This window comes from Ischnura elegans, assembly GCF_921293095.1.
Source record: "Ischnura elegans chromosome 13 unlocalized genomic scaffold, ioIscEleg1.1 SUPER_13_unloc_2, whole genome shotgun sequence".
NCBI lineage: Eukaryota > Metazoa > Arthropoda > Insecta > Odonata > Coenagrionidae > Ischnura > Ischnura elegans.
The window spans coordinates 1631005-1646967 of record NW_025791658.1 but is presented as its reverse complement, the minus strand read 5'-3'; the positions used below and the strand labels follow the sequence as shown (position 1 = coordinate 1646967).

The 15963-nt window shown below is 41.1% G+C and overlaps 1 protein-coding gene across 3 annotated transcripts in view; it reads right to left on the bottom strand.

Annotated features, from left to right (window-relative positions):
• The window catches only part of LOC124172689, a 44734-nt gene that overhangs the window by 11890 nt on the left and 16881 nt on the right, over window positions 1-15963 (bottom strand). For all 3 annotated transcript variants that reach the window (XM_046552151.1, XM_046552149.1, XM_046552150.1), the window contains exon 5: window positions 8518-8644. In XM_046552151.1, the coding sequence (XP_046408107.1) occupies window positions 8518-8644 (127 nt within the window). The remainder of the gene's footprint in view (window positions 1-8517; window positions 8645-15963) is intronic.

The window sequence follows — 15963 nt, the reverse complement described above, 5'->3', positions numbered from 1 at the left end:
AGGGTTTAAGTATTTTTTAATCGGTAAACATGGTGTTTCAACGCCTTAGTTTCTACGCTATGACAACGTTAACGTATTTTTTTGCACCTAGGAGCTTAATTAAACGAGTGCTTTGAGAATGTATCAAAAATACGATCACTCAATATCACACATTTTCAGATTAATTTTTTCAGGCATGAAACATCTCGTATAAACAATGTTCGACTAAGAGTATTTATGCAGACATACCGAAAGATATTAAATCATTAGAGCATAAGTATTCTACAATTCCACCGTTAAATAAGTTAAGCAAAACAAGATATTATATCATTAAAATAAGGGCCATGGTGTTGAATTACAGGAAAGAGCACGTAATTTATGAATTGTAAATGAGAATGAGATCCTGAGATCCCCATACAGTTGCTTTTTAAGTTTTGAAGGCACAATCACGTAAAGAGTTTAAGTACAGTGGAACCCCGATTTATCGTTCCCGCATTCATCGTTTTCCCGCATTCATCGTTCGCTGCTCCTGGTCCCAAATTAAGTTCCATAAAGACAATGTAATTTTTTCCCGCATCTATCGTTCCCCGAAGTATCGTTTTCCCGCATTGATCGTTTGAAGATCGCGGTCCCGTCGAATAATTTTCCCGCACTCATCGTTTGATAAAAATGAGACGAAGTGTTTACAACGTGTTATTTATGGCTAATAACGACAGACACATAGTTTAAATCTTCCCCAGGAGATAGAAATGCGATAGGGAGAAGCAGAGTGCCGTGGGATAGTTACATTAGCGCATTTCACAAGATCCGCTATCCCCCTCCATTCAGCACTCGCCTCCCCCCGGTTGAAGCTTTCCTCTTCTCCGAAATAAAAAAAAGGTCCCAGCTTGAGCAGGTATCGTATTACGACAACCTTAGCTTCAAAAGAAAATATCAAGTTACTCGAGAGCAGAAGAAACCTTTTTCACGCCTCCCCCTTTCTCGAACGCTGACTTTTTTTTAGCCGACTCGCTTCAAAGATCCCCACCTCTGGAGGTCAACTGCTGCATGAATCACCAATTAGCCCAAAAGGTGTCTAAAAATGAATTTCGGTATTTGGTATTATACTTTTATTAGATTGAGATATTAGTGATGTGCACGTAATTCAGTAAAGAATGATACCAAACACCACATATTTCTAACGTTATTTAAGCATTTTAAGCAAGGAAATAGTTGGAATAATACGATGGTGATTTCTGGCGAATATCGATATCCTCGCAGCTGACAGTGGGCTTCACGGCAGTTGATGCGATTTTTTTTCGAAAACAGGGCGTCTGGCTACAATTTATGAGCTATGCTACAAGTCTCACTTGTCTGAGTTGCTAACGAAGTGATGTCTTCTCAGGATATTTTGTTTCTCTCTACTAGCAATCTGAATTCATCTGCTCATCTAGAGCTACGCTACTTATTGTTAGAAATGAGTGGGTAATTTGCCTTCTCTATAGGATAATAAATTTCATTGCGCAGTCATATGGTCATGCTTCACCCTCTCCAATAAGCTCTGATTACGCCGTACGCGATAGCATTAGTGCCGAACTTCACCTCGTACGAGTGGTTCCGTACTTTCCAGGGTGGGTTGACTTAAAACTAGCGAGTGTTTTCCGTGTGGGTTCAATGGAGTCCGGTTTCATTTTTATTAGTTTTATTCTTATTCGTCTTCGGACCATGGCCCTTACGAAGACATAAGCGAGAACTTTAAAAGATGGACTGAAAATAATTGAAAACGAAGAAAAGAATCCGAGCTAGAAATACGTGAATATTGCAGAACGCCTCAGTATGTCCGGTAGCACATGACGGCAGGGGTGGGGGTAGAGCAAGATCCCTGGTGAAAACAAGAAGTGGGATGAAGCCGAGGATCAGGTGGGCGTGCCGCTGACGATTAACGCCACATTGCCTCAATCATATTAAAAATTTAATTGCTAGAAAGGAACATTTCAAATAATAAACTATTTTTGGCCTTCTTGATCCATCTCATAACCAATCACTGTGACGGCGAAATCAGTTGCTTGAGGCATAACACGCACATTTCTCTTGTAAATACTTGTACATGAAATTGCATTTGATGGATAAGAATTTTTACATCAGACAGAAATGCATAATAGCCGTGAAAATTCCGAGTGGAGTGCAAACATTTTTTAGCAAGGCGGCTTGTTCCTTTAGGATTTTAGAAAGAGAGATAAGTCGAATCAACAATATGACCTAAGTGTTTCGATGAAGTAATAATATTCCTGTAATCAGCTGAAATCTCGTTTGAATCCATTAATGAATGTCATAATTCGCAAAACTCCAGCGGATCCTGGGACATAGGCAACCCGGACAAACGTTCCCGCATTGATCGTTTTCCCGCATTCATCGTTTTTTTCATCCATCCCCCTGAAAAACGACAGATCGAGGTTCCACTGTATTGATATTTTCCTTCATCAACGAAAATGAAAGGCATTGATTGCAATTCGTTACCCACCATTAGTGTACTCATATTATTTGGTTTCACAAATCCCAGTTTTGACGAATGTTAGTGGTCAATTTTAACCTCTTTTGCAAAAGGCCAGATTGGTGATTCCACTCCACGTGACATCACAGCGACCTAGTTTCCACACGAGAAGATAGGAGTTTTACATCGTCTGAGATTACCAATGCATGCATGAGGCACAGAGCTCAGGGATACATCTCTTAATAATCACCTATTAAAATTGCCTAGGGTAGGAAAGTTTCCTTCGTTTGATAGGGGATTAATAATCCTTATTTAAGCCAAGCGCTACCTGCTAGCAGCCTGCATCGCAGTGGCGCTCATAGCCTCGCACCACGGCGGACTCAAACAGCGGCAGCCGGAACCAGAATGACATAACACAGGCTTTTCTCAGAATTCATACTCAGCCATCACATTTTTGCACACTTGAAAATTTTCACTTTTCACTCATCCCCCCCTCCCCTTCAAAAGGGTGGTTTCCTATTATTTTTTTATTGCCTAAATCGAAAGATTATTACTCCTGGAGTACGTATTTCACGCTCTTAGATTTTTAAATGACGATATCTATTTTTCGCAATTAAATGAAAAGTGAAAATTTTCAAGCGCGCGAAAACGCGACGCGTAAGTATGAATGGCGGGAAATCTCTCCGTGAGACTTATTTCTGGTTCCCGCTGCCCCCCTGTGAAGTGACCTTGAGGCGAGGCTTAGCGCTGATACGACGCCGGCTGCTAGCGGGTTGCTGAGTACCCTGCTGGCTGGTAGCGCTTGTCTTAAATAAGAATTATTAATACCTTATCAAATGAAGAGAACTTTCTCCTCAGGCAGTTTTAACAGGTGATTATTAAGAGATGTTTCCCTGAGTTCTGTGACTCATGAATGCATTGGTAATCTCAGACGATGTAAAACTCCTATCTACTCCTATAGCATCTAGGTACCTGAGACGTCACGTGGAGTGGCAATACATGGGCGCCAATCTGGCCCTTTTCAAATGAGGATATAAATGGACCATCGCCATTCGTCTAAACCGCTATTTCTAAAATGAAATAATTTGTGTATTATGAATACACTAATGGTGGGTAACGAATCGCAATCAATGCTTTTTGTTTTCTTTGATGAAGGAAACTACGCTACTCCCGCTTTCCCTCATTGTGCAACGACGAAGAAATCCCCCCCCCTCCTCTCCCCCAGTGTGGTATGACTCAGGGTGTCCATCTACGGACCCTCCGACGGCCCCACCCCAGGTACGCCACCCTGACTTTCGGGGGATAAAAACCCTGCGTTTTTGGCCACCAGGGGAGGAGAAAAAGAAAAAGAGACGGGTCACGCGAGAGTGCGAAGCTGAAGGAAGAAGTTGGCCTGGTTCTTTTTTATTGAAGTGTTGCTAGCGAAAGATGCAGCCGGAGGAGATTCATCGGGATGTGGCGTGGGTGGACAGGCTAAATTGAAGTGCGATAGGAGAAAGGAGATTGACTGGTAATTTTCCGTTGCCAAAGGAAGGCCGTCCCGCGCCATCCCACCAAGGAGACACGGCAGAAGGCAACTTCCCTCACCAGGAGCCGCAAAGACAGCAGAAACTCAGCCCTCGGCGTTGACGTGACCCGGATCTGATAAGTACCACATCCCCGTACCCCAACCACGAAATAAGACAATTCCCCTTCCCCAAGATTTAAGAAGATCCCGGACCAGTGTCGTCTACAAACCCCTAACTGATCCCCAAAGTTTCCCCCCCCCATTCAGTGCAGAAGAGCCCCCCCCCCCCCGATCTTTACTGTGTTCCGATTTCCCCCCCCCACCCCCCAATTCCCCCCCAGTGTGCGAGTGAGTATGTGTGTATTAGTTTGTAAGGACAGGGTACATTTTTCTTGTGATTATACTGTATTTAACTTTGTGATCAGATGGTGCAAGATGAACTGATAAAATCAATCGGGCGAGAATTAGTTGTTTCACTTGTTTGTTCAATTTTCTTTTAATGTTATATTCGGTCGAATTCTCGCATAAGCCCGCAAGGAAGCGGAGGTGTGATGTATGATGTATGTATGTTATTTTCATTAAATTTGTGTTAAACGAAGGATTTGTAGAACGCTCTCGTTCTTTCAAGCACACCGATCACCAAGAGATCACTCATACGTTCCCTTCCCTTTCCGTGACCCCTCCCCATTCCTCTCCCAAAGAAAAAAAAAAGCCTTTCCCCTTTTCTAGTCCACCCCATTCCCTCCCATTCTCCCCTATGACCCAGCACGAGAGGTCACAATATAAAAATATATATTGCCATTTAAAAATCTAAATGCGTGAAATGTGTACTCCAGGAGTAATAATCTTTTGATTTTTGCAATAAAAAAATAATATGAAACCACACTATTGATAATGCTTTTATATAAGCCGACGTTTTGATAGATGACTTGCCTCCCATCTTCAAGGCCGTGTTACTTTATGGAAGTCCAATTTCACACTGAACTGGATCGACCGTTTACCGAGGACAACAATGCGGCTCAGGTGTCGTCCGATTGTCTTTTTAAATTCATCACGTTCAACCCTTATGTTTTTTATACATGGCTGATTACAGGTGTGCCCATGCATTGCTAAGATGAAAGCCGGTGTCCCGATTGGAATTTTTGGGATTGAGGCGGATCTCTATTGCTTCCTTAACTATGCGGTCCCATTAACGTCGTGCGTGGCAAAGGATTTTTGTATCTCCCCATCTAATAGCATGGTCTTCGTTAATGCGGTGTTCCGCCACGACAGACTTTTCTGGTTGCGCTAATCTGAAAAATCTTCGGTGTGAAATTGGACGTCCATAAAGTAACACGGCCTTGAAGATGGGAGACAAGTCGTCTCAGGAAACGTCGGCTCATATGAAAGAATTAACCTGGCTGAAAACCCGAGAAATATTCGTCAGAAGTATTGACCAGGAAAAATTAAAATTGTTTATTATATCTACATCTATATATACCCCGCAAGCCGCCTTAAAAGGCATGTGGCAATACTATAATACGTGGCAAAGGAAAGATGTGCATCAAAGAAAGCAAAACAATGAGAAAATAACGAAATTATTCCCAACAATATAAACTTTTCAATCATCTAATTTATCTATGTACGAAGTCAACATCATAATCACTGGTCAACAATCCTAGTATCGGTTTGACGCAGCTCTCCACTCAATCGGAGGCACGAAGGCATTTGGCAGTCGCCAAGGGAATTCAGTGCTTATCAACAAACCTTCGACGTCTATTCTGCCGTTCCAGGTGGCGTGGGTCATACCATGTATAGATTTTACGGAGATATGGTCTCTCCCAGATATCTTATCAATTTACGAAGCAGAAACGTGGGCCGCCTTAATGGCCGCCATTCACGCCATAAAAGTGTTACCTAAATTTTCAAATGTGAATATATTTTGTGATAATATGTCTGTTATTCAATCATTTGAGAAGGGAAGAGGCCTTCTATTTTATGTATCAGAAATTGTTGTATTGTTCATACGCGTAATAAAGGATACGTCACGTGTAGTGACCTGGCGGTATATTCCCTCCGCCGATAATCCGGCCGACCGTCCTTCCCGGACCGTCCTGCCTCCCTATGCCTGCTCGGCCCCTATTCCTTGGCGGACGGGTGGGTATATAGGCAGGATGACGCCTGGTTAGGACAGTTGGTCGAATTATCTTGAGGGAGGATCCCGCCAGATCTCTCAGGTTTCCTATTATTTTTTTATTGCCTTAATCGAAAGATTATCACTCCTGGAGTGCGCATTTCACGCTTTTATATTTTTACATGATAACATCTATGTATTTATTATTTATTTAGGCAAATCATCTATCTATTGATAGTTTGATTGGCCTAAAACATGAAAATTACAATGAAAGATTGGATTACGATTCGTGTTATCCGAATATTCGTGCCGCCTCCTCCCATGATAATCATGCCTGATAGTCATGGGGAGATAATCGGAAGTATGCTGTACCTCGTAGAAAATACACCAATTAAGATACGTTCGAAGATTATCGTGGTGTTGATCAGACGATCTCTGCATTCTCTTCGGGTTTTCACCGCATCCGTTGTGTTTTGGCGACAACAGTCCAACCCTCAACCATATCTGAGGATGCTTGGAGTGAACTTGGACACAACATACTGTTTGAAGACGCAAGAATAATAGCAAAAGAAAATAAATACCTCCCTCGCCTCATCAGAGAAGCTATCGAGATAGCAAAAACGCGAATTCCAACAGGGATCAAGGCTACCGCCTGCATATTGCATGGAAGAGGATTCTCCGACCACCAACCTATGGGAGACCAACAATGAGAGATGGACAACCACCGACCAATGAGAGGGCAGCAGCGGGATGAAAAGGCCGCCGCCGCCTATAAAAGGCAGAAAATTTCTGCCTATATAAGGCGGAAAATTTTCCATGTTTCCCCACCTTCGACCTGAAGACGCTGACTGCAATGTCAGCAAAACTGTTGTTGCCAAAACACAACGGACGTGGTGAAAACCCGAATAGAATGCAGAGAACACCAATTAACCCCTTCCACATCGATTTATATTCTGAATATCGTTCTCCTGTTCTCTATTTATTTTTTCTGTGGTACTCTTTTAAATGATAGGTAATGAAATGATTTTTGTAATCAATGTAGCACCTTGAAATAAAATGTGATCATTAAACATGGGGAACACAGCCATCGCTACTCGAATAAAATAATTTTAATCCTTCCAATGCATCATGTTTCATGAAATATGAATTATTTGTGTACACTATGAATGATTTAACATTGTTAACCTTTCAAATTAATTATATTGTTCCTCAAAATAGTGCTAAAACTATGAAAATCCGATGACGAGATACACTTGTCATTGTGTGATTTGGCATCGAAAGTTCATGACGAGATAGACTCTTCATTACAGCGCAAGGGGTTAAAAAACTATATAAAAGTTTTTTCACTTGCCTTATTAAAAAACCCTATGGACCGCCGATATAGGTTCGCTATACTGGAAATTTCGTTATAAGGGATGGAGAATAATTCCGTTATACTGAATATTTCGTTGCACTGGCATTCGTTATTACGACATTTCACTGTAATTGTGAGTGTACTGTATATATGAATGAAGATGTTTGTATTTGGGAATGAAACCCCTGATTTCAGTCCAGTTGACGAGTTTTCCTGTGGAGTTTTCACTCTTAACCCTTTCGAGACGGCGGAGTTTTCGTCTTAGCATGACTGCAGTACTGAGCCCCAAAAGACTCTTCTTTCTCGTGGTACGGAGCATTTTTGGAGGACATTCATTAAGAAGGGTCTCGCTGAACCTTTTTCGACCCCTCCACGCTGGGACTCTGCATTATCTCGGACTCCGAAAGTAGTTGTGCTCCCTCATATCAGGGTTTACCACCATACCTGCGGCATTGGTTCGCGGTCCACTTACGCATTGCTTATATATATTTAGCAAATGGATAATTGTTGCTTGCACATGAATTGTAGACTTTGAATTGAATTCCTCATTTTATTCTGAGCAGTGTCAAATTTTGAACGAAGTTCTAAGGTTTTTTCAACAATTTCCATGCAACAATAAAGCAACAATTTCCATGTTGATGTTTATACATAACTCGAGATATAAGTTAATATTTATCGTAGAATTTCGTTTAAAAAATAAAAACGCTGCTCAAAAGACAAATAATTCAATTCTAAGTTAATTTTTTATGAGAAATGAACAAATATTCATTTCGAAAACTGACTGGATAAACAATTGTACGACCGCTGTCCCTTACCGCAAAGAGGGGTTATAAAAGACGAGGGGTCCGGGTACCTGCTCCCGGATTCCGAGGGTAAATCCTAAACCCTGCAGGGTTGGGTCCTGAGACAAAGACGACGTAAACCCACGACCATCCTAAATGGGGGAGAACTAGAAAACGTGTTTATACGGCTTTCATTCTCCTGGCTAGGAAAATCTCTCCAGTAAAATATACAGCCATCATCTCCCAGGTCAGGAAACGTCCACACAATATATATACGTGTATAGTAGGGAAAAGGTTAATAGTCTGCAATACCTTGCAATTTCTGCCTGGGACTAGTCAACAGTTCATACAGCAAGATGCCTTCACGAGCCCCCTGGTCTTCAGATTCAGTCATCGCTGCAAGGGATGAATAACTCACACCTCCTTCTGAAACAGAATGCTGAAAAAAATTAAAGAGATGTGAGATAGAGTAAAACCCCTTTACATTGTAATCGAGAGGACCAAAATACGGTGGTTTCCTAAAACTTTTTTATCGCCTAATTCGAAAGATTATTACTCCTGGAGTGTGCATTTCGCACACTTACATTTTCAAATGACGATATCTATTTTCCGTGATTAAACTAAAAGAGAAAATTTTCAAGTGCGTGATAACACCATGGCTGAGTAGGAATGCTGGGAAAAGTCCGTGCGACGTATTTTAGGTTCCCGCTGCCGCAAGCGAGGTGACCTTGGGGCGAGACTTTGAGCGCTGAAACGATGCAGGCTGCTAGCAGAGTACCCTGCTAGCAGGTAGTGCTTGGCTTAAATAAGGATTATTATTATCCTATCAAACGAAGGAAACTTTCCGAACTTAGGTAATTTTAATGGATGATTATTAAGAGATGTTCCCCTGAGCTCTGTGCCTCATGCATGCATTGGTAATCTCAGATGATGTAAAACTCCTATCTACTCGTACAGAAACTAGGTCACTGTGACGTCACGTGGAGTGGCATCGCATGGGCGCCAATCTGGCCTTTTTCAAATGAGGATAAAATTGACCACTGCCATTCGTCTAAACTGGGATTTCTAAAACAAAATACCGTATTTTCCGGCGTATAAGACGACTGGGCGTATAAGACGACCCCCAACTTTTTTGTTAAAATATATAATTCGTGCTATACTCTCCGTATAAGACTACCCCTTTTCCAACGCACACTACCGGTAAATAAAAAACATCAGATTTGATTTCAATATAGAAATTTTTAATTAATATGCTTATGACATCATGGCATGACATGATAGCATGAAAACGGTCACTAATAAACATAAGTCAGTTCCTCATAAAACATATAAAACTAAAACAGTGCAAGTGGATTAAACTTTTCCTAAAGCAGTCTGATACAAGGAAGTTAACAAACGATAGAGAGAGCTCGCAAGTCACTGCGAGTCAGCAACGCAGTTTCCATTTAAAAACCTTTAAAATCCTCCTGTTCGTCATTTGATATCATTAGTACATCAATAACGTCTTGTTCTACATTTGTAAGGCAATCATCATATGGATCAAATTCCGTATCAGATGGTGTGGTCTCAGCTTCGACTTCCTCTTCATTTTGCCACAAGTAGTCGTCCTCCATACCATCTAACGAATTTGATATGCCACACTTTTTGAAAGACTTGATTACTGTTTTTGCATCAATGTCATTCCAGGCTTTTATAACAAATTTGCACAAAACATCCAACTGTGGAGCACGCATGTTTCCTCCTTTTGTGAATGACTTCTCACCGCTAACCATCCACTCATTCCACTGTTCTCGAATGCGATCTTTAAACGGCTTGTTTAGGCACACATCCAGTGGCTGTACCAATGATGTCAATCCTGCAGGAATAACTGCTGAATCTGTATTTAGTCTCGCAAGCCTTTCCTTGGTGCTGGGAGTTAAATGAGCCCTGAACATATCCCACACCAGTAGGCTACGTTTTTTAATAAGTCCACCTGGTCGCCTGCTCCATACGTTATCAAGCCATAGCTTTACCCCTTCTTCATCCATCCAGCCTTTTTCATTCACATGTACAAAACAACCAACAGGGAACTTGAGTTTCGGCATTGTTTTTCTTTTAAAAATAACCATTGGTCTCAGTTTGGCGCCATCAGCTGTGCAAGCTAGTACCACTGTAAAACTGGACTTCTCATGTCCTGTTGTTTTAATTAAAATAGTTTTTTCACCTTTTAGATGGACAGTCTTATTTCCAACCATATCAAAATTCATTGAGGTTTCATCCATATTTCCGATACTATTTAACGCATAGCCATGTTTATTGCGCTGTTTTATTACGTATCGATGGAAGTTATTTAATTTGGCATCAAGATCTGCAGGTAATTTCTGTGCAATTTTTGTCTTTTGCCTCAGTACCAAATTGTGCCTTTCTAAGAATCTAGTACACCAGGATACAGTGGCCTTAAATCTGTTGCTGTGATCTGGATTAGATTTTGCCCACTGAAGTGCAAACAAGCATATTTTATTGCGTGTTACAACATAACCATTTTGGCGATGCTCATTCACCATGTCTGCTACATGTTTTTCGAGTTCTGGCCAATGTGGGGTGCCTCTTCTTAATGCACACTTACCCCTTGGCATATTCTTCAGTGCTTTTTCGTTTGCTTTCCAGTCACGAACCATCTTTTCTGTTACTCCATAATGTCTTGCAGCAGCGCAGTTATTATGTTCCATGGCAAAGTTTACAACTTTTAGTTTGAAACTGGCTTCATATTTCTTTCTTCTTGTTAGTGGAGCCATGTTGGGGCCTTGACTGTTTGGCATTTATACGGTATATTACAACCAGTGCGATCTCTTATGGGGCTTCCGGGTAGCTTGCACCAACGCCATCTGAGAGAAATATTGAAAGGTGTAGGGGAGGTGAGAGTGGAAGGGGGAAGTAGGGGAGGGTTTCCGTAGAGCTCACGTGGCCCCACGGCCGTTATTACCACGTGACCACGTTTTGAATTCGTTGTCTTGGCAAGTCAGGAGCTCTCGTGATCCGTGTGATGTCTTTAATTTTATAAAGTGAAAATGAAGCACCATCGTAGTGTTTCGGGGTGTGGTGCCCATATTTCGAATGGGAGGTAGTGTACTGCCTTTTGCTTCGTATGTCAGTGTTAAAGCCAGTTGTCTGATTTATATTCCGTGCTCACGCGCCTGTTAATGCATTGCATTCACAACTGTCCTCTGCTGATTGTGTTGAAGTGCCTCCGACCGTTGGTTTAATTGTCTTGCTTGGTTCTCCCTTGGCCTCCTTTTAACATGGAAGTTCACAAAGCCTGGTATATTAGATCTCAGCACTGGGTTAGGGTTAGGGTTCTGCAAATGTGTGAAGTGTTTGTTCAGTGCGGCCACCCCTCCTCCTTGCTGCCACATTCCCGGCGTATAAGACGACCCCGACTTTTTAAAAAAGATTTTAGGTGCTAGAAAGTCGTCTTATACGCCGGAAAATACGGTAAATTGTATATTATGAATGCACTAATGGTTGGTAAGGAATCGCTATCAATTTATTTCCTTTTCTTTGATGATGATGGAAACTACCCTATTTGGGCAATTTGATGTATGGAGGTTCACTATAGAGAGGTTTCAGTAAGTTCTTCAGACTCTGCCATCTAATGATTGGCTGGAGAAAGAGAAAACATGGCACTGTTCACGGGTAGCAAACTACTCTCACCTTTTCATGCCGCTTGAAGGATTCCTCAGATTCATTTTCTGGGTATTTCTCAAAGGAATCTCACATGACCCTTATCGTAATAGGGTAGTTTCCTTCATCAAAGAAAACGAAAGGCATTGATTGCGATTCGTTACCCACCATTAGTGTCTTCAAAATATACAAATTATTTCGTTTTAGAAATAGCGGTTTAGACGAATGGCAATGGTCCATTTTTATCCTCATTTGAAAAGGGCCAGATTGGCGCCCATGCGATGCCACTCCACGTGACGTCACAGGGACCTAGTTTCTACACGAGAGGATAGGAGTTATACATCGTCTGAGGTTACCAATGCATGCATGAGGCGCAGAGCTCAGGGAAACATGTCTTAATAATCACTTATTAAAACTGGCTAAGGTCGGAAAGTTTTCTTCATTTGATAAGGTATTAATCATCCTTATTTAAGACAAGCGCTACCAGCCAGCAGGGTACTCAGCTACCTGCTTGCAGCCTACGTCGTATCAGCGCTAAGCCTCGCCTCAAGGTCACCTCACAGGGGGGCAGCGGGAACCAGAAATAAGTCTCACGGAGAGATTTCCCGGCATTCATACTTACGCGTTGCATTTTCGCGCGCTTGAAAATTTTCACTTTTCATTTAATCGTGAAAAATAGATATCGTCATTTAAAAATCTAAATGCGCGAAATACGTACTCCAGGTGTAATAATCTTTCGATTTAGGCTATAAAAAAATAATAGGAAACCACCCTATTCTCTACCCTGCACGTTCCATGCATTGCGAAAGAAAAATGGTGGAGCATGCTCTTGTAAAAGTTTTAGGCAATGGCAAATTTATGAACATGATATGAGACAAAAATAAGAATTTGTTCCAACACAAACAACCAAGATTAATCGAGAAAATTAATTACAGTGCAACCTCGATATAACGACACCCCACGGTGCACTAATAAACACACGCTATAGCGAATTGTCGCTTTACCGGAGGTGGAGCAAATAATAGCCAATATACCTGTTGCGAACAGATATACAGGAACAGGAGTAGTGCGGCGACAGATAAACATCTATCCGATAAACGTAAGCATAAATCCAGACGAAAGGCGATGTTTTTTTGCATCACTAAATTTCCTTACTCAAATAACGACTAACTATTCAAACAATTTATAAGCGCCGCACTGAATAAAAAATCATGCAAAGCATTGTTTCGTCAATCATTATATTTATCGAACGACAGTTTACCACATAAATTTGAGACTGAGCACTCCATTAACTTCATTTCTAACAGATCGCTAGCAATTTCAGAGGTTAAGGAGTCTTTATGAAAGTCTTCCGGCGGTGAAACCCTCGCTATGGCGAGAGCCAACACCGAAAGGGTCTCGTAAAAACGAATTTTTTAACAAGCTTATTATAGGGTCAATTGACGGTGCATCGGCTATCTCTCGTAATAGCGGGGGTGTTGCTATAGCCCGTACTCGCTTTAACGAGGTTCCACTGTATGAATTTTTAACATGATCATGTAGTTTCAGAGAGAATATTTTGTCACAACAGGATTTTTTAAATTGCCATCAACTCTAAGCACAGCAGACGGAATACATTTTCTGTCTTCAACGAAAGATATAACCTATCGACAGACCTGACTCTTTCATTACTGCAGGGATGAATAACTCATACCTCCTTCTGACAAAGAATGCTGAAAATAATGAAAGAGATGTGAGACACAGTAAAACCTCTTTACATCGTGATGGAGGGGACCAAAATTTGGGCAATTTGATGTATGGAGGTTCATTATACAGAGGTTTCAGAGGTAGGCACCATTTTTCCATATCCTCCGGAAATGAAAGGCACTTCTATTAAACCATTATATTTATGTGTTTAAACAAATTTGCAAGCATTAGTGAACATGTATTTATTAATAAATAATTACAGAAAGCGAGCCCTATCGCATGATTTTTACCATGATTCGAGAGAAAACGATGTGATCTCTCTAAATTCAACAGTCACTTAAAATGAATAGGATAGTTGGATGCCTTTTTTATTATTTACTGTAAGGTATGCTCTTATATGGAACAAAATGGCCATAACTAATGATAAGTATGAAAATTACAGCATATGAAAGGTGTATAAGATAAAAAATAAGGGTGAAACAATTATCGCTGAAAATGTCATTCCAGGTACGTAATCGCGGCTGCATTAATGGTCACTAGTAGTCTTGGTAGTATTTGTGGGGGTAGTTAGGCTGTCTCGGGGGTATCTCCTTGGTATGATAAGTGGAGGTTTTATGAGATAAAGATGTTCACTATATAGAGGTTTTACTGTGACAGCCCATTAGGAACAGTTGACATGAGTTAATATTGGCACATGTCCCCAATATTGGCCAGAACTGACTGGAAGAACTGTTACACACGGGAAGTCCATCTACATTGATCATAATTTCTACTACACTTGGCACACTATTCTCAGTTAAATGCCTTAAAGCATATAAAATTCCATCTTGTACACCAAAATGGTAATAGGTACATATTGCTGATAATTTCATTCCATATTTGTAATTGCGGTTGCGTAAATGGCATCTATTCGTCTCGGTACGATTTGCGGAGGTAGTTAGGCTGTCTCAGGGGGTGTCTCCTTGGTATGATAAGTGGAGGTTTTACGATGTAAAGAGGTTCACTACAAAGAGGTTTGCCTATAAATTTACATGTAAATCTGATGGGACCGTAGGGGTTGTGTGAAATGTGGAGGTTTATGATGTAAAGAGGTTCGGTACATAATGTTTTAATTGCAATTACCATGTCAGGACAACATGTCCCTCCATAGACTACACGCCACCATTTCATTTTCCTCAACTTTTCCCAGATTTCAATTCAGAAATTTCTTAATTCCCCTGACCTTATTTCAATGGCAAAGGATAATGAGAAGCAAAAAAGTTTGCAATCACGCACAAATTAATTTTCGTACCACATAGATTTTGATGAGGCACCTCATCTTCGATGATGACTGCCACTTCAAAATCTAGGTTGTACATAAACAAATATTTCATGAAATTTTAGTGATCTGGAAATGGAAATCTTCCATTTCCAGAATATGCATAAATATGTTGTTGTGTGACTTCTCAGAACTGCCTGCTATGACAAACTATGCCTCGGGATTTGCACCTTTTCACTTTCAAGAAAGCCTAACCTACCTCTTCCCTTCCTCTTGGACGAAAACATCCTGGTTCCACTTCCCTATATAATGGCACGGAGGAGATGCAATTGGCACTCAGGGACGCACTCAGGGACTCACTCTGTCACTGGTCACTCGTCAGTGGTCAGTCAGCAATGTAGCCGTCGGATAGAGTCGAAGCGCGGGCCGTATGGCCCGTGCGACCTAAGCGCCTCGCTATCCACCCATGTCATCACCAACAACTGCTACAGTACGATATGCGGAAGTAGTTAGGCCGTCTCGGGGTTGTCTCTTTGGTATGATAAGTGGAGGTTTTACGAGACAAAGAGGTTCACTACAAAGAGGTTTGCCCATAAATTTACATATAAACCTGACAGGAACACATGGCTGGCATGAAGTATGGAGGTTTATGATGTAAAGAGGTTCTCTACATAGAGGTTTGCCTATATATTTACATGTAAATGTGACGGGACAATAGGGGTGGTATGAAGTATTGAGGTTTATGATGTAAAGAGGTTCTCTACATAGAGGTTTACCTATATATTTACATGTAAATGTGACGGGACCGTAGGAGTGGCATGAAGTATGGAGGTTTATGATGTAAAGAGGTTCTCTACATAGAGGTTTGCCTATATATTTACATGTAAATGTGACGGGACCGTAGGGGTGGCATGAAGTATGGAGGTTTATGATGTGAAGAGGTTCTCTACATAGAGGTTTGCCCATAAATTTACATATAAACCTGACAGGAACATATGGCTGGCATGAAGTATGGAGGTTTATGATGTAAATAGGTTCTCTACATAGAGGTTTGCCTATATATTTACATGTAAATGTGATGGGACCATAGGGGTGGTATGAAGTATGGAGGTTTATGATGTAAAGAGGTTCTCTACATAGAGGTTTTACTGTAC